Source organism: Adiantum capillus-veneris, chromosome 27, assembly GCF_014529385.1.
Source record: "Adiantum capillus-veneris isolate H3 chromosome 27, ASM1452938v2, whole genome shotgun sequence".
In the NCBI taxonomy this organism is placed as follows: domain Eukaryota; kingdom Viridiplantae; phylum Streptophyta; class Polypodiopsida; order Polypodiales; family Pteridaceae; genus Adiantum; species Adiantum capillus-veneris.
Genome location: NC_140957.1, coordinates 142,346,700 through 142,365,169, shown reverse-complemented (window position 1 = coordinate 142,365,169; position 18,470 = coordinate 142,346,700). Strand labels below are relative to the sequence as shown.

Here is an 18,470-nt window from a genome sequence, read left to right as displayed (position 1 = left end):
CTCTCTCTCTATCTCTCTCTCTCCCACACACACTTTCTATCCAATTGTATAGTGAAGCATGAGAAAGAACTCATGCAATTTTGTGTGTGTGTGTGTGTGTGTGTGTGTGTGTGTGTGTGTGTGTGTGTGCACGCATGCGCATACACATGCACAAGCATACGTGTGTCTCCATACGTTTCAATTTCCATAAACTTAATAAACATAGCAAATAATTAAAAAAAGAACCTCAAGAAGAAAGAGATGCTTATTGAGGTTCTCTTTATTAAGTTCTAATAAGCATAGCAAATGCTCTGTGTCCCATACGTTTCAAATTTCCATAAACTTAATAAGCATAGCAATTTACATAATTTTCTTCTTGAGGTTCTCTTTATTGCTAAAATAACCCTATGTCCGTGCTAGCCATTTTCTTTTGAGTTGTTTGATTTTTCTTTTTTGTCTTTAAAAGATTGCTTGCATGAACCCAACTGTGAGTCTTTTTGCATCTTGTAAAAACTTTCTTTCAAACAAGGTGAGGAGTCACTAGGGCTTGTGGAAGTTAAGGGGGGATTAGAGTTATCGGGAGTAAGAGTTGAATGAGTGCTTACAGTCATTTTTATTGTGTTTTAATATAAAATTGTATGTCTGCTAGAGGCATAATCACAAATGTCTTACATATTACAAAGGGCCCCAGTTAAGCAACAAGGTGAAAGGCGCACATTGCCATTTTAAAACAAAATAATATGAAAAAGAAGTAAAATAAAGACAATAAAGTAAAGGGACCCATTGATGAACCAAAACAAAATTTAAAAAATTAATACTTCTATAAGAAAAGGTAGGTCTAATAAGCATAGCACATAATTAAAAAATTTAATGAAATGGACTTTGATGAGCTCTTTGAATTAAAGGACTCTTTCACAAATTTAAATATTAAGAAAAAATTTATTGAGTAAATAATTCACATCATAGGATCAAGTTCCTGTGAATGCACTCCTTAATCCCTTGTTCTTTGAGGCCTTTTTGAGCAAGCCAACTCTCTCTCTCTCTCTCTCTCTCTCTCTCTCTCTCTCTCTCTCTCTCTCTCTCTCTCTCTCTCTCACACACACACACACACACACACACATGCATAAACACTTGTAACATATTCATTCCTAGACGAAAGAGAGCTCTCTCCATTATTTGACCTACATAAGACCTTACTACACTGAGTCTCCTTGAAAATCTTAGGATCAATTGTGGACCTCTCGATTAAGCTTGTTAAGACCAATTGTGGAACATAGTATTAAGCTCGTTGAATAGGGCCATAGAGCAAAGTCAATGTTTTTGGTCACATGAGCCCTTAATAGACTCCTCGAACTCTTGGGAGCAATTTAGGACTATTGGATTAAGATGTTTTTAGCAATTATGGACCATTGGATTATGGTCGTTGAATAGGACCACATGGCAGTCAATTTTCTTCCTCTTTTCGATGGAGTGGCATTAACTAGGTGGCCACACACTCTCATACCATCGTCTTATTGAGGGGGGCATTATCCGTCCACTTGCACTCTCCTATCATCATATTAATGTAGGCTAATTTTACTATTCACCTTGTTACCTACTTTTGATGGAGACCCGAAGTGTTTAAGTGAGGTAGTGACTAGGGGGTCCCTCACTCTCTATCCTCCTCTTATTTGATGTGTAAGAGCTAAGTGGCACCTAGTGTTGGTACGGGAAACACCAGCAAATAGTTGCACAAGCTCGCACCCAACACAAGCACACTGAGGGGAATAAGTTTGCACATTCGAGGAGGACATGGTGGGCATTTGATTGGAGATGATAATTCTGAAAAAGAGGAGAGGTGAGCATTTGACTAGAGATAAGAGGGTTGAAAAAAAAGGAGAGGGCTTCTCTATTGTAAAAATTAGCTCAATCCCTCAGATTTTGCAATTACTAGGAGCATTACTTCAAAGCTACTATGGAGGAAAACATGGAAAATAGCTCAATCCCTCAGATTTTGCAATTACTAGGAGCATTTACTTCAAAGCTACTATGGAACATGTTGTATTTAGTAAGCACTAAATCCACTCACCCAGGCTCTAAGAGGGGGCATTAACTTGGGGGGGCGCACACACTCTCCAATCATCTTACAAAGACTTATATAGGCCATTGTGACTATTCACCTTGTTGTAGGTAAATGTTGTGTGTGTGTGTGGGTAAGGAAATTGGCTCCATAGCTTGTAGGTCAGAAAAGGTCATTTACTAAACATGCCATGTCACAAATGGGTGTGCTAGATGAAATCAAGGAAGGTGATTAAAATATGGATTCTACGAGTGTGTAAGTATCAAGATTGCTCCATAAAGTGGTCTTTGCTTATGAACCAGGCTTTTTGAATCCTTTAAACTTTCTTCCTCTTAAACTATGGTGGACCATGGAACCTTTAGATTTCATAGAATAACAAATCTAACCATTGATATAGACCTTACACATAGCCCTTGAATGACCCTTGCTTACTTGTAGGGTCTTTCCCTACAAGACCCTCATCCACTCCCCCCTTGTGGAACAATTTTGTCCTTGGAAACAAAAGTGGAAAATATCCTCTTGAGAACATTTGTGTGAGCCTAGGTGGAGCCATCCTCAATGTATCTTTCTATAGACTCATGGGGATCGTCTAAAGCAAAGGATCTATATCACGTGCTTTCAAAGGGCGTTAAGCAAGCCCCTATACTTAAATGCAATGATGTGACCCCTTTTCTTAAGAACCTTTATTTCCTAATTGAAAACTTCCCCTTTGTAAATGCTCTCCTGTATTTTTCTATAAAAATTTATCAAAAGAAATTACCATGTCATATGCTTAAATTTTTGGAGGTGCATTCCTCAAGCCACTTGGCAAGTACTTCTCACCTAACTTGACAATGTGTACATTATTGTGATAGCCCAGAAATCGTTTCGTTCATGTGATGGCACTCCTCTCTGAAATATAATTGCATGACTGCCTCAATTGACTCACATGGAACAATAGATGCACACGACAATTTGATGCTAGATCCAATTTGTAAACCACCTCACTTGGACCATAATGGTGGATAGGCCACAATATCTAGAACTTTTCCAGTGTAAATTTCTGAAAGGTCACAAACACATAAACCTAGTCCCCTTCCTTGAAAGTTAATGGACATATTTTATACTCATTTGAGTAATAAGCAGAATTGCCAGGTTGGCCATAAACTTTGGCGCTCAACAATGAACATATCCATGTCATCTTGGAAGAAACCATAAACTTTCTTGATTTTCATAATGGCCAATTCCAAGTGACAAGAAGCTCATGTTTTGGATTGAACTAATGGTCACATGATTTATGTAAGAAAACTTTAAGATAGGCACATAATTCTCCTAGTTAGATTTATTATTCATTTATTATCGTAACATATCTTTCAAAACTTGGTTACCCTGCTTGAGTAGTGGTTATGTGATGCATAGTTATCAATTATTTTTGAAATATTTGTGTCTCATGCATGGTCACACGTGTACCACTTATTTTCTTATATGTAAGTATGCAACGCCTTTTCGTAACTATGCCAATGGAGCTGACATTTCACATAATGCCCGAATGTTTTTCCGTTTAGTTGTACACAACCATTGACTTTTGAATCATGACCATTTATGACATCGTCTTGAATTCCATACTAACTTGTAAACAAACAGTTTTGCTAAATTTGATTTGTAATACTCTGCGCGATTAACACACATCCTCATAAGGCAATCAACTAACATGCCAACAATCGGAAGACCCACAAAAAAATCTATACAAATACTTTTCTATTTGCCATTAGGGCTACTAGGGGGATGTGAGAGCCCACATAACTTGAGGTGCTTTAGCTTGTTTACAGTATACTTTGGCGATTTGAAACATAACTCTAAACGTCCTAATTTAAAATTAGCCCCAAGAATTCATTTAATAATGCTAATGCATAGGTAAGAGGAAGGAGGCACAACATTACTTGCCCTCCCTATCCTCAATCCAAAACACATAGCATATGTCTAGGGTCGTGGCTTGACTTGTTGTTTACTAGACACTTTTGGCAATGTTAAAGCATAACCTATAGCATCCTTATGCGATAGACTCACCTGCAAACTTGGTCGGATACTAGCAGCATAGAGGTAAGATGGGGAAGGTACACTTAGTTGTACCTCTTTGCAATCCACATAACATGATATTAAGGTAAAATTTCAGAAAAGGGTTCTCTAGGAGACAACCCAGGAGGAAAGCTAGATTTTGAACTGGGTTGGAACCATAACACCTCATGGTAAGTGATACTACAAGACTTGGACTCAACTTGGGGACCGAACTTAAGGACTAGACTCCATGATACATGATACAAGTTCCACTGTTGCCTGGCAATCCTCTAGCTTCAACACTAGTAGTTTGGACTTGCTACCATTGTTTGAGGCTTTTTACCTGCCATTACTAGTAATCAACCTTCTCGACACAATCCCAAGATTGACAATCTTGCTGGTTTGTAGCAAACACTGTACAATGATGGCCTCACACAAGCCAATAAACTATATCCTTGAAGACAATATGCTGCAAAGAAACAAATGGAGACATGACCAACACAAGAGTGCCAAAATAAATTTGTTATGGTCTGTGCAACGGAGAGAACAATTGAAGTAAATGTTGTGCACAAATAGAGAGGAGATCACTTTTTGTTGGACATCAAGATCCTTGGCACACACTAGCTTTCAGATTTTGAATTAGTCCTCTATAGTGTTTTTCTGTGATTCCAACTTTTTGTCTTCTTTCCTCATTGTCATCTTCCTTGCTGTAACGCTCTGGTAGCACCACCAAGTTGGCAGTAACATAATAAGCAGTCATTCACACTAGGAGTGGAGGTTGTACACGGGTGCCACTCAGGCCGGACAGGTGGTGACGGCTTGATAGCGGGCTGGGTCGCGATTGCTGGCAGTTGTTCCTGAACAACTAAGGACTTTTGACCTACACCTCGTATGGGGGGAGGGTCATTGCATCACACGGATTGAGGTAACTTTGACTGCAATGGACTAGGAATTGAAGGACTTACAACATGCAAGATAAGATGCCAACAATGTGTGTGTGGACACTTGGCCGGACAAGCATTGGTGTGAACACCTTTTTGGCACCCCATGTCAGGAGGTGGGTCCTATGAAACATTGTACAAGAGCTTATCCACCCTCAGCACCCCAAACTTCTATTCCAAACAAGCTCAGCAATGACATTTGAGCTTTCTTTTGATTTCAACCAAGTCATTTATGAACCACATCAGCAATATGAATTTGGTTAAACAAATCTGCATTTACAGGAGATTAAACTTCAACCAAAGAGTCGATAGTAGCACTTGGCAGGCTAATTTGACATCACCATCTTGCAATTGCAAAAACATGAGAAGAGGATCCATTGTCTATAGAAAGCAACAGTCTAATCATTTAGAACATGAAAAGAAGGCTTGGTACTCCATCCTGACCCTGCAAAGCAACTTTGCTGAAAGCGCATTGCTTCCAAAGCAAAGTGGGAAGATAATCACGCAAACAAAAGATATAAAAACGGTGTCAAAAACGCTGCTCCCAAGGCAAGAGTAAGCAAACATGTGAGCTGCCACCACAAGTACACAGCCTTTTCTAAGAGCAAATGAGCAGCACAGAAAGTAGCTGCATTTCTGTCATAATTCAGGTTACATGCTTGCTTCCGCTAGAGACAACAACAAGGAAATGAAACATTTGCTGCCCATTGTTACACACGTCAATGCTTGCCTATGAATGACCTATTCACGGAGGAAAGAAGTCATGGCAAAAATTTCACAACAATGAACATGCCGACAAAGTCGGTACGTCATAAGGACCTATTCTTGGATCATAAAACAGAAACTCAAATCTCAATTCTGTACATCATAAGGACATATTCTTGGATCATAAACCAGAAACTCGAATCTCAAGTCTGTCACTAGCCTATGGCTATTCAAGACCAGAACAGATGGGCGAAGTCCGGAAGAGAACCTGCCAATTATTTGGACAACGAGCACATAAGTCGATTGAATGAAGCAAAAACTCCCCTGGCTTTTGCAAATGGAGAAGGTTCTTCACTTGCTGCTTCTTCTTGACCTTCCATGAGAAGCACCTGCGATAAACCGCACAGAGACCAAAACAGTTACCATACAGTATCACCCAGCCTCAACCATCCTGCAAAAAAGGCTTCCCTAAGAACCTACATCAAGATCATCAGGAAGAGGTCTGCTTGGTTGTTCTCTTGCAAGTATGTAGCAACCAGGCCTCTCTTTATCATCTAAAAATACTTTCCATAGGCTGAGAGCAAATCAAAACATGTTAATATCATCAAAAGTGTAAGGCATTGAAAAGGAGGAACTTGAGTCATCTATACTGATGTAACATATAACACTTCATGGGTTGAAGGTTCCCCTTGTTAGTCAAAAGGGAACACTTAGACCAAGGCTAAAAATAAAGTTCAGTGTCAGTGGTAGCTTGGTGCTGTTCATCTTCTTTGGTTAAACATGACAATTGCTTTCCATGAACAGAAAAATTTTATTCCATCATGTCAGTACAGATAGATGGTGATTATCTGCCTGCAATGATGCTTGAAACCGATCAGGAATAGGCATGTGCTGAAGGCCAAAACAATGCTTAGATAAGTTAGCCGTAGCTAAACTAGCAAGGGGGGGAGGAAAACTATTACGATGTCGACTCTCCCCCCTACAAATCCGCCGGATGTGGAGATCACTTGAGAGGTTTTTAAAGACGCCAACACTAGGTTTAAGTCATTCTCTATGAGTTTGTCAATAACAATGAAATTCTATCCATTGAGAAGGAATCATGGGCTACTAGCATGGCTAATAGCTCTGGGAGATTCCAAAACATAGTGAATTCAATGTCCAAGTTAGACAAGTAATCAATTCTCATTTTTAACTTGTCACAACCAATAAATGGATTCATGCAGCAACGCAGCAGTTTACAACGACAAAAATGAAAGAGGGTGTTTCTGTGTAAGATTAAAAAATTAAAAATTTGAATTGTTTTAGTCTAAGATTGTGAGCTCTTTGTTGGGGAACGACACCAGAACTTCAAGGCTAAGCTCAGTATGGTAGCTCCTTGCAGATCAATTCTCATTATTGTGCTCTAACCATATGGCTAAGGTCAGTAGCTATTAGCTGCTGAAGATGCAGCCAAGATTATGGCCCACACATCTCGCTATCAAGCTCAAAGAGGATGGAAGAGAAGGTTCATCTGACTATTCACATGTAAGTAACATACACTTTGTGGCAAAAGAACAATTTACAAAGTTATCACAACATATTAAATACTTCCTCGCAAAAAAGTGGAATGAAATGAGGGTTGCCAGAATAACCCAATTCTTAACCTTATATAACCCCTACAAATCCAGAAAAAGCCCACAAGCGAAAGTGAGTGCAAGTTAAGCCTAAAGTAATCATCCACCAGACAACTAAAACCATCATCTCCATCATGGATGCTGTAAACATTAAGAAAACCCACTGACGCTGTCAGTGTCCCATCATGTGTAGGAGGTATAAATAAGCACTCCCTGTTACGTCCCCAGACATCAAGATGGGCGCCTGCAATATGTCTAGCTAGTGTGAACCAACCCTGCGTGTGAACACAGCCTTAGTTAAAGGGAGGTTAAGAAGTCCTATAATAGGACTGAGGTCTCATTTGTGAGCCATCTTGTGTGATCACCACACTTGCACTCTAGGCCCTTGGCAGCTCTACCCACACACTCGCTTGGTGTGGGCTTGGTGGTATGGGACACCAGCCCTTGTGGTAGAGGCTAGCCCATTGGCTGTAGCCTCCCAAGCTTGAGGGTGAGCCCGTATTGGCTCTATGGCTGGGAGTTGAGGCTAATGTTCGCTCTCTATGTTCTCTGTGAGTAAGGCTTGTGCCATGTCATGTGTGCATGATGGATCCGGCGAGGGACTAACATTGGTATGCTCTATGGCTAAGAGTTGAGGCTGATGTTCGCTCTCTATGCTTGCTTAGTGTGAGTAAGGCTTGTGCCATGTCATGTGTGCATGATGGATCCGGCGAGGGACTAACATTGGTATAAAATCTTCTTCCTGCTCGTACATACGTCATGGCAACGTCATGCAAAAGACCATTAGAGATTATGAGGCCTCCAATGGACACAAACAAAGTGAATGGACACTTTCACGTCCAATTTTTGGCGCGCACTCTTTGAAAATTTTGGCACTAAATTGAATTTTTCATCGGTTTTTCATCCACAGTCCGATGGTCAGACAGAGATTTACAATCAGTTGGCTTTTGATGTTTTAAAGTCATATATGCATGATCTGCAATCTCATTGGGAGTTGTATCTCTGTCACGTGACACATCCCAACCCTATGTGTCCGTGGACAAGCTACACCATAGCAGGGTTCAGTCAGTTCAGTCAAGTCTAGATTAGCAGTGATCTGGCACTTTTGTGAGTCTATTCGTAGACCATGTATGCCCAGTCACTTAGCATAGATGCATATCCTCCGGTTGCACACAGCATGATCATTGGAATTCCCATCAGAATCCATTAGCATCAGTTAGGGGAATTTTCCAATGCATTTAGCCTATTTTTCTATTTATTGGGATTTTCACTTATTATTTTTAAGTGACTTTCCAACAAAAGTAGGTAGGGCAATTTTGCTAAGTTAATATATAAGCAAACCCAAGTTAGCACTTTCTGGCAGAAGAGGCAGCAGGAGCTTCCCGCTCAACAGGCAATTTCTCAACAGTACCCCCCACCACACCCAGCGTTTTTGGAGTTCATCCTCGCCGGGCCAGATTCCCCACCATTGGCGTTTCCTCACTTGCAGACATCGCCTTCATCATCTAGAACCCCCAGCATTGCAGTTTCCTCCCCGTGCTTGCAGTTGAGAGCCTAGCGTTTTTGCTTGCAAAAACGCTACAGAACCAGCCAGCGACCTCCTTGCAAAAACGCCAGCCAACTTGCAGATCTCAGTGTTTTTGGCCAGGGAAAATCCAGCAGGTCAGCGTTTTCAGTTTCAGCCCCTAGCCGCCACAGATACACGCAGTTTTCAGCCTAGACACAGAAGCAGATCAGCCCCCAAGTTGGTTGCAGATGGTCCCCCATTTTCAGCCATAAAAACGAAGCCAAAACAGTCATTTTCAGCCACCAAACCAGTCCCCCGAATTCAGCGATTAGAAGATCCCAGATTTCAGCCATCAAGTCGTCGTCGTCACCACCGTCGTCGTCATCGGCATAGTCCCATTGCATCAGTCCATTGCATTGGCATTGTACACCTTTGTGCAATCAAAGTAGACCACTCTCGCCACGAGAGTGGGGCCTTCGGAGGAGGGTTTTACAACCTCTCGGTGTCGTATCTCTTCTCTCTCCTTCTCTCAATCTCATTCACTTGCACGCACAATATCCACTCACTTTGTTCGTGACCACAGCACTCTACAAGACGGAAAGCTCTCTCTTTCCCTAAGAACTAAAAGGAACCTTGAGCAATAAAGATCACTAATCTTGAGAAAAACAACATTCATTCCTCTGCACATTACAATCTCCCATTGGTTCAGGCTATTTTGAATGACTCTTTTTCCTCTTCCATTGGTCGAACTCCGTATGAGACAGCTTTTGGCCATCCGTTCCAGTCACTTTTGACTCGCTCGGCCAGTCAAATGCCTGATGTCAATACTGAAAGTCAGTCGTTGGATGAGATTTCTGAGAGTGTGAAGCTTCGGCTAAGCAAGGCTCAGGAGTCTTACTCACGGCAAGCTAATAAGCATCGTCAGGATGTGTCAATCAAGGAAGGGGATTGGGTGTATTTAAGAATCATGAAGCAACGTTTTAAGCAAGTTGAAAAGAAGTGTCCAAAGTTGTCTTTCAGAATGTATGGTCCATTTCATGTCATTAAAAAGACAAATGAGGTTTCAATGAAATTGAGATTGCCTAACTCATGGTCAATGCACAACGTTTTCCATATTTCTTGGTTGAAAGTGTTTCAGGGAACACCTCCAAAAGACATTTTAGAAGAAGAAGAAACAGAAATCATCGATGAAGCTGAAGTCATAGAGCCGGAGCAAGTATTGTTGTATCGGTTTCGCCATGGTTCAAAGAAACAAGTGCGACAGTAATTTTTGAAGTTCAAGGATCGAGGAACCCACGAGGCAGTGTGGATTGATGAAGAGTTTTTCAAAGATAATCCCGAATTGTTAGCCACCTACAAGGAAGCCATGCAGATCGGTACCAGTACCTCACTTTAAAAAGGGGGGATGTCACGTGCACATCTAACCCTATGTGCATGTGGACAAGTTACTTCATGACAAGGGTTCAATTAGCTTAGCTTAGGAAGTGTTCTGGCACTTTTGTGAGTCTGTTTGCAGACCGTGCATGTCCAAGCACTTAGAGTAGATGCATATCCTCTGGTTGATCATCAACATTACCATCACATTCCATCAGGAGCATTTTACAGTGCACAGAACCTATTTTCCCTATTTTAGCCATTTTTCACTTATTATTAATAAGTGACTTTGTTGGGACACTAGGTAGGGCAATTCTGGTAAGTCACTAAATAAGAAACCTAGCGCTAGCACTTTCTGGCAGAAGAGGCAGCAGATACCATCTAAAGTGCACCTTCTCAGCAAGACCGGCAAGAGGACATAGCGTTTTCAGCCACCAAAGACCAGCGTTTTCCTTCAAGTGCATATCAGCCCCAGTGTTTTGCAACTTGCAGATCAGCCTGGCGACAATAGAATCCATGCGTTTTTGCAGCAGATGTCCCATCAGCCCTAACGTTTTTGGAGTTGCAGTTCAGCCCTAGCATTTGCAGTTCCTTGACGACAGATCCCAGATTTGCATCAACGTTTTTTGTTTTCAGCAGTTAGCCTCGTACCGCAGCCCCCAAACCTCGCAGATCTCACCTTCCCGCAGCAAATTTTCGCCGCAGGGTCGGATCAGCCAGCTTTGCAGATTCAGTCCGCTATTTGCAGATTTCAGCATCTGCGTTTTCAGCGCGTCGTCGTCGTCGTCATCGCCACCAACATAGAGTCAGAATTCAGCAGATACAAGATTTGCAGATTTCAGCCCTTAGCGTTTTCAGTTTTCAGCCCGTCTCGTCGTCATCGACATCATCGGCAAGTCCATTGCATTGTAGAGATTTGTGCAATCAATAATAGACCGCTCTCGCCATAGAGAGTAGGGCCTTCGGATGAGGGTTTAACAACATTCTGGTGTCGTATTCTTCTCTCTCTATCTCTCAGTCTTAGCACAATGTTTACCACTTTGTTTGTGATCATTTGCACTCTCTTGTTGGGGTATAGGCGCCTGTGCCTTGCCCGGCCGCCCAGAGTCTGGGCGCCCACTGACTTGTATACCTTATACATAGCATAAGTGCATAGGGGGCTGCTCACTCTTTGGAGTCTCCCCACCCACATCTTGTGTGTCTCCTTCTCTCTCTCTCTCACTCTCCGTCTGTGGTGCTCCCCGATCCCCTTCAATTGGTATCAGAGCTTTGGCTTCACGACAGATGGAGTGCAGAGCAGTGACCTTGTTGTGCAGGTTGTGTCTACGGATGCACAGGTAGAGCGGGACAGCTCTAGTGAGTCACAGCAGGATGAGTCATCAGAGGTGATGACAGAGATGACTCACATGGATGTTGAGATGTCGACTATTGTGGAGTCATTTCTTGATATGCTTATGCCAGAGCTTGATGCAGATTCAGGACATATGGATACACTTGGTACACATGTGATATGTGGTGGGCACGAGGAGTCACTCCAGAGCTCGGAGTCAGAGTGCCATGGTCTCTATGATAGGGGACAGGATTGCCATGTGTTGAGTTCTGAGTTGGAGGTGGCAGAGGTTGCCAGGGTTGCATCAACGTTCGGTGTCCTTATGTACGAGATGCTGATCTCGAGGCCCGACATAGCAGCTGCAGTGGGAGCATTTGCAGCAGGGTTGATCAGTCGTTCGATGACTGATCTCGGCATAGAGCATAGGGGAGGTTTGCAGGTATTGCGTACATACTTGCAGTACGTGTGCGGTACGTCTGGTGGTGTATGGACTTACACGGGAGCAGGACAGCCGGATGCACACGATCACAGCCAGCCAGTGGGCATCGGTTGAGAGCGGTTTTCTCTCACCTTTTTTTAGTCTTTAGACTAGGTTCCCTTGCTTAAAGGCACAGTCGCCTTTAAGTGGGAGGTTGTTGGGGTATAGGCGCCTGTGCCTTGCCCGGCCGCCCAGAGTCTGGGCGCCCACTGACTTGTATACCTTATACATAGCATAAGTGTATAGGGGGCTGCTCACTCTTTGGAGTCTCCCCACCCACATCTTGTGTGTCTCCTTCTCTCTCTCTCTCACTCTCCGTCTGTGGTGCTTCCCGATCCCCTTCATCTCTCACTAAAGGAACGAAAGGCTCTCCCTTCCATAATTAAAAGGAACCCTTGAGCACAGTTCGGAGCACTCATCTTGAGCAAACTTCAACATTCACATCCGCTGCACCTTACAAAAACCATCAAGTCCAATGTTGTTTATCTCACTGATATAAAGCACCCGCTGTAAAAACCTTATGTAGCAGCTCACAAAAGCCAAGGGACTGTGAAACCTAGGGGTCGTGCCTCCAAAATGATCCGCATCCATTCTAGCATTTCCTAATGATGAACTCCAAAAAAGGATGCGGATCTACAACACAACCAAATTGTAAAAGCGGTAGGGGGGACCCACTCATTGTCCACCTCAAAAGCCAAGGAAATATACCAAGATGCACATCTCTCTAACCAAACCAATTTCCCCAAGGCCTCTCTGAACTAACTCTCAAACAAATCTGCAAACTGTTTGATATCCATAGGGTAGCCTTAACCATTGTTTCCTCCTATAAGATATCATAGGCAGCCACCCTTATCCAAAATGAGTCACGATGTAAAACGTGTACTCTAAATCTGATCATGGAGGCTCTCTCTAGGCCGAGGAAAATATGGCGTGTTCTTGATAATTGCAAGAAAAGTATGTCGACACATAGTGGCCCACTCCTCAGAGAAACATCTGGGGATCTCCATGGACCAACCGGGAAGAACTAAGGTGTCAGAAAGCGGGACATCTGTTGGAGATGCAAAGCTTGCAGAATTCGAGCAAGATGATTTCCTCTACTTTGCCTTCATCCGATCCAGTTAGAGTGCAGGAAAGCCACTCTCAGATGTTGACACGAGAATAGGAGCACCCCACCAAGCAGCCAACCTCTTTGAGAGAGAACATCAATACGATCAACAATCTTGCGTTTTAGATCTTCTGAAATAACCATAGAAGGTGCCACAATACTCGAGAGAGAGTCGATGAAAAATAATTAAAGCCGAATCCTAGACGTTTCCTCCCTCACCCCACACACCCAGAAGCGCAAGAAGGTAATCTGTGAATGAGGGCTGAAAATGTGTGAGTGCGGGAGAGAGTGAGAGGCAAGGTGGCTGGGCAGGCGAGGCGGGGATGGCCCATACAGGCGGGGTAGGGGTGGCAGGTCTGGTAGAGGCGGACGGAGGCGGACAAGTTGGGCAGTGGATGGCGGGGGCGGGTAGGTTGGACACCGTGAGCAGCAAGTAGGGTCTAGCAGATGGGTGACGGGCATGTAAGGGTTGATAGGACTGCACGCAGGGCAGGCAGGATGGGCTTGGGCACGCGGGTTCAGTCTGAAGTGACGCGCAAACCCTAAGACTGCAGGTGCCTCTATATCACGCACATCCTATGGCAGTTGGGAAGAGTAGGTTCGCGCGCTACTAGGGAGTGTTGGTTTGCGCCTGCTAGCAGGTTCGCACTACAAGCTTAGGGTTCGGTGCAGGTTCACACATTGCAGCCTGCAGGTTAGGGTTTCATGGAGGTTAGGGTTCCTGCCATAGCAAGGAGGTCTCTCTCTCTCTCTCTCTCTCTCTCTCTCTCTCTCTCTCTCTCTCTCTCTCTCTCTCTCTCTCTCTCTCTCTCTCTCTCTCTCTCTCTCTCTCTCTCTCTCTCTCTCTCTCTCTCTCTCTCTCTCTCTCTCTCTCTCTCTCTCTCTCTCTCTCTCTCTCTCTGTGCAAATCGAGCAATCGTATGCACACTTCTGGATGCCCGCAAGAGGGCTATTATCCTCGAAAACGCCCGCATCTACTTAAAGGATAGCTCACTATACATCAGTGAAGATAGAACGCCGAACCAACAAAAGACCAGACGTGAAGCATACGAAGCTCGCATGAACAAAAAAACAGCCCAAGCGAATACGAAAGGGGAAGAAAAAGAGGAAACAAAATGACAATACGAGACCCATGGGTTCACGAAACTACACGTGACAAGTTGGAATTGCAGAGGCTTCCCGTGGCATAAAGGAGAAGGATTAACGGAAGTCCTACCACAAGCCAACATTCTCTTTTTATTGGAAACATGGGAGCACGATGCATGTAGAATACCACACATTGAAGGATATGTCACACACTCCCTACGGATGCCATGTACAAAAATGAGGGGACAAGGAGTCGTCGCAGTGATATACCGAGAGGAACTCAGAAAAATGATCACAATTTGCAAGACAGATGCTCATAACCGGTACATATGGATCAAGTTTGACACAAAACCTAAACCTATGTTCATTGCCGGGTGCGGGTGCTACATCCCCCATAGAGAGTCACCATTCTATGGTGCCTTCAATGTAGAGAAGAATTACCCTTTCGAGGACCTGTATGTCGATATCCATGCCTATGCACAAGAAGGGATGATTATGCTTATCGAGGACATGAATGCTCACATAGCACATACGTAAATGCAAATGGTGGATCTCACGACACCTCCAATGCTTGAACATAATGAGATACTAGATCCCACATGGGAGAGATGTTCGAAAGATCTCATTACAAACCCGCAAGGTATTGCATTGCTCAGTATGATGACATCCTTACAACTAATCGCCGTCAATGGAACAAGTAAGTTTGAAAGATCGGGAGAATGCACATGCTACACGGCCAACAAAGGCATGAGTGTTATTGATTATGTATTGATTGCATATGAGACATCCCATATTGTAAGTAATTTTACAATTGGGAAGAGGTCACCCAATTCGGACCACACCCCAATCCATGTATGGCTACAAGTTCCCACTCAAAAAGCACAAAAACAGCCCCATGCCCGATCATGGACATACAAAATGCAAGTGGACAAGAAAAGAATGTATGCAGAACATCTAGACAATGCACTTGCTCATGTACCCATGCCATCACACATTGAACAAACATGGCCAATTTTCAAACAAGCTCTATGTGACGTCGTGGAACAAACAATGGGAAAAACGCATCGGCGAGGAAATCATGTTAAAGGGCTACCGCATAACCCATGGTTTGATGAAGAGTGCAAGTATGTAAAAAAACAATTGCGGGCACTATCAACGACGAACACAGAATGGGAAACTCTATCAAAAGACTACACAAATCTCAAGAGGCGGAAAAGAAGAAACTATGAGCTACGCACAGAGACACAAGCCATAGCCAACTTCAAGAAAAATCCCAAAAAGGAATGGCTGAAAATAAAAGGACAAAGACATGACATTATGGGGGACATAAGCTCAGACGACATGTACATGTATGTGGAACAACTATATGTGCATAATAATGCGGAAGAAATGCCACACATGCAAACCGATCTCCATGCCCAAGACCACTTTGATTTCGAAACGGTTAAAAAAGGCATACAGAAACTTGTAAATGGGAAAGCTCTGGACATACTACACTTGAACTCAGAAATGCTTAAATGGTCAGGTATGAGAGCCAAAGAGTGGATACATAGAATGCTAAACCAAGCCATTGTTCAAGGGCTACCCGAGGATTGGCAAAAGAACTGGATCAAAGCACTTTACAAAAAAGGGGATGCAAATCAGCCTACTAACTACCGTACCATTATGGTAGGATCTTGCATGGCAAAGCTTTTGGGAAGCATCTTAGAACAAAGCATAAGCACATGGGCGGAGAAAAATGGAAAATGAGCAAAAGAACAAGCAGGTTTTCGACCAAAACATAGCACCATTGATCACCTTGTTTCACTCAAGGTATTAATGGAAGAGAGTCGGCTAAAGGGAAAAACATTATATTGTTGCTTTGTAGATTTCACCAAAGCCTTTGACACGGTCCCGAGAATGGGTATATGGAAAAGGATGGAATGCATAAAAGTACCGATGCATCTCAGGAGTGCGGTAGCACGTCTCTATAACAGAGTCATATGTCAACTAAAAACGCACGAAGGGCTGTCCAAAGCTTTCTCGAGCAACATGGGGGTCAAACAAGGATGCCCTCTCTCCCCTACTCTTTTTGGATTGTGCATTGATCAAATAGAAAGCTTCCTCCCTCAACTAGAAGGGGATGAACCAGCCATCGGGATGCTTACACTTCTCATGCTCATCTATGCAGACGATGTGGCTCTTTTCGCCCATGACATTACAGCTCTACAGAAATTGGTCGATGCGTTACATGCTTTTTGTGAAAATGTGGGTCTATCAATCAATGTAGACAAAACAAAGTTCATGATTGTAAAGACTCGTAAGATGGATATCCACGCCCCCCTCATGTATCAAGGGAAACAAATTGAGAAAGTCGACAGTTTCAAGTACTTGGGGATTGACATCCCGTGCAACTATGCTTGGGGACAATGCGCACATAATAGAATTGACATCGGCCATGCCAAGTACTATCAATTTGAAAACATGTGCACACAAAGGGGCATAAAAAGATGGGAGATAAAAGCGACCATTTTTGAGACATGCGTGGTGCAAGCCATCCTCTACGGAGTGGAAATCTGGGGAGCAAGCATTTCAGCCCACACATGGAATGAAATTGAAAAAATTCAGAAAAAGTTTCTATGCCGACACATGGGGGTCAAAAAGACGACACCATACTCCGTGCTACTCTTGGAGACAGGCAAGAGACCACTAGAAATGAAAGCATTGCAAAAAATGTACACGTATATCATGAAGGTCAAAGCGATGCCTCCTACTCGAATCCCCCGCATTGCATGGGAAACGGGATGTGCGCCACAAAAGACAAAAAAAAAAGCAAATTTCTGTCACCGAGCCTCATACAGGACATTAAGAAATGGTTCGCTAAATGGAATGTAGAGGCATATGTGGACATGCTTATTGAGGAGGGCAAGGAGGGAGAACACATGCTGAATTTTGACATTGCATTACTAAATAGCCTCCACACCAAGTGGAAGACAACGCAACACCGCTCGAAATTTGAATACTATTGCAAGCATGTCAACACAAAGTATTGGGAAGGCTATAGCACAAACCCAATGGCAGCCCAGGCCCACATACGAACACCAATGCCCCACATGGCACGAAGAGCCATCTCTTTGATGCGCACAAGGTCACATATGCTCAAAATAGAAACAGAGGGCTGGCTGAAAATTGATGCTTCTAAACGGATATGCACATCATGTACAATGAAAGCTCCCGAAGATGAAGCACATGTGACATTGGAATGCCCAGAATACGCTCACATCCGGGCTAATTTTCAACCACTTCTAAGCGGTTGTTCTACCTTTGCGGACCTATTATCCAAGACAGACCCCTCCCCTACCGCTCTCGGAACATACCTCACCCGCATACTTGAGCATCAAAAGACACTCATAGGAACACAAACAGAGAATAACACACACCACACCATACACCCCCGTGAGGGGAGACTATGTATCACTTTGAGGTCCCATGGGTCATTTCTAGCCCCCCGCGGACGTTAATACCAAATCAAATCAAATCAAATCAAATCTCTCTCTCTCTCTCTCTCTCTCTCTCTCTCTCTCTCTCTCTCTCTCTCTCTCTCTCTCTCTCTCTCTCTCTCTCTCTCTCAAGTGTGGCATTTCCCTCTTGAATAACAAGTCTTGAGTTCAACTCTCGTCGGATAGGTCTTTGAGGTCTCTTAGGATAGTTTCCCACGACGTTAAAAATTCGCTTCTTCTTCTTCTTCTGCATAGGATTGCCCAGGAAAGTGGTTTGTCCGTCAACCTTGGTAAAACCAAGGTCATGGTATTTAATACCACTCCACAGTGGATCAGGAGGTCAGTGCCCGCATTCACATACGGCCAGGAGAAGGTGGAGTATACAGATGCTTACACTTACCTTGGAGTCGTTTTTAGTGGGCCAGCATTTTCATTGAGGAGGGCAGCACAAACTAGATTGACCAGAGCCCATGCAGCATTGGGTAGATTGGAAAGGATGTGTTCACAAGTTCAGTTTCAGGAGCCTCGGACAAAGCTCTGGCTCTTTGACACTTTGGTGGCTTCTGCATTGCTTTATGGAGCTGAGATTTGGGGACCTTCACTGGATCATCAGGGGAGGACAGGCCCCAGCGATGGATGAGAGGACATGGAGAAGCCTCTGGTCTCTATGATCTCGCGGCTCATTAGAGCCAAGGCTTCAGTACCACGTGCTATTGTACGAGCAAAGCTAGCTGCCCCCCCACTAGTGATTGAGGCGCTCACCAGATCCGTCTCCTTCAT

General features: G+C 43.6%; 1 protein-coding gene across 1 annotated transcript in view; it reads right to left on the bottom strand.

Annotated features, from left to right (window-relative positions):
* Window positions 1-5,569: 5,569 nt before the first annotated feature.
* LOC147422863 (uncharacterized) overlaps window positions 5,570-18,470 on the bottom strand; it is a 45,807-nt gene continuing 32,906 nt past the window's right edge. The window contains exons 3-4 of the mRNA XM_086503702.1: window positions 6,199-6,292; window positions 5,570-6,107 (exon numbers count right to left, since the gene is read on the bottom strand). Coding sequence (XP_086359828.1) covers window positions 5,994-6,107; window positions 6,199-6,292 — 208 coding nt within the window. The 3' untranslated portion in view covers window positions 5,570-5,993. The remainder of the gene's footprint in view (window positions 6,108-6,198; window positions 6,293-18,470) is intronic.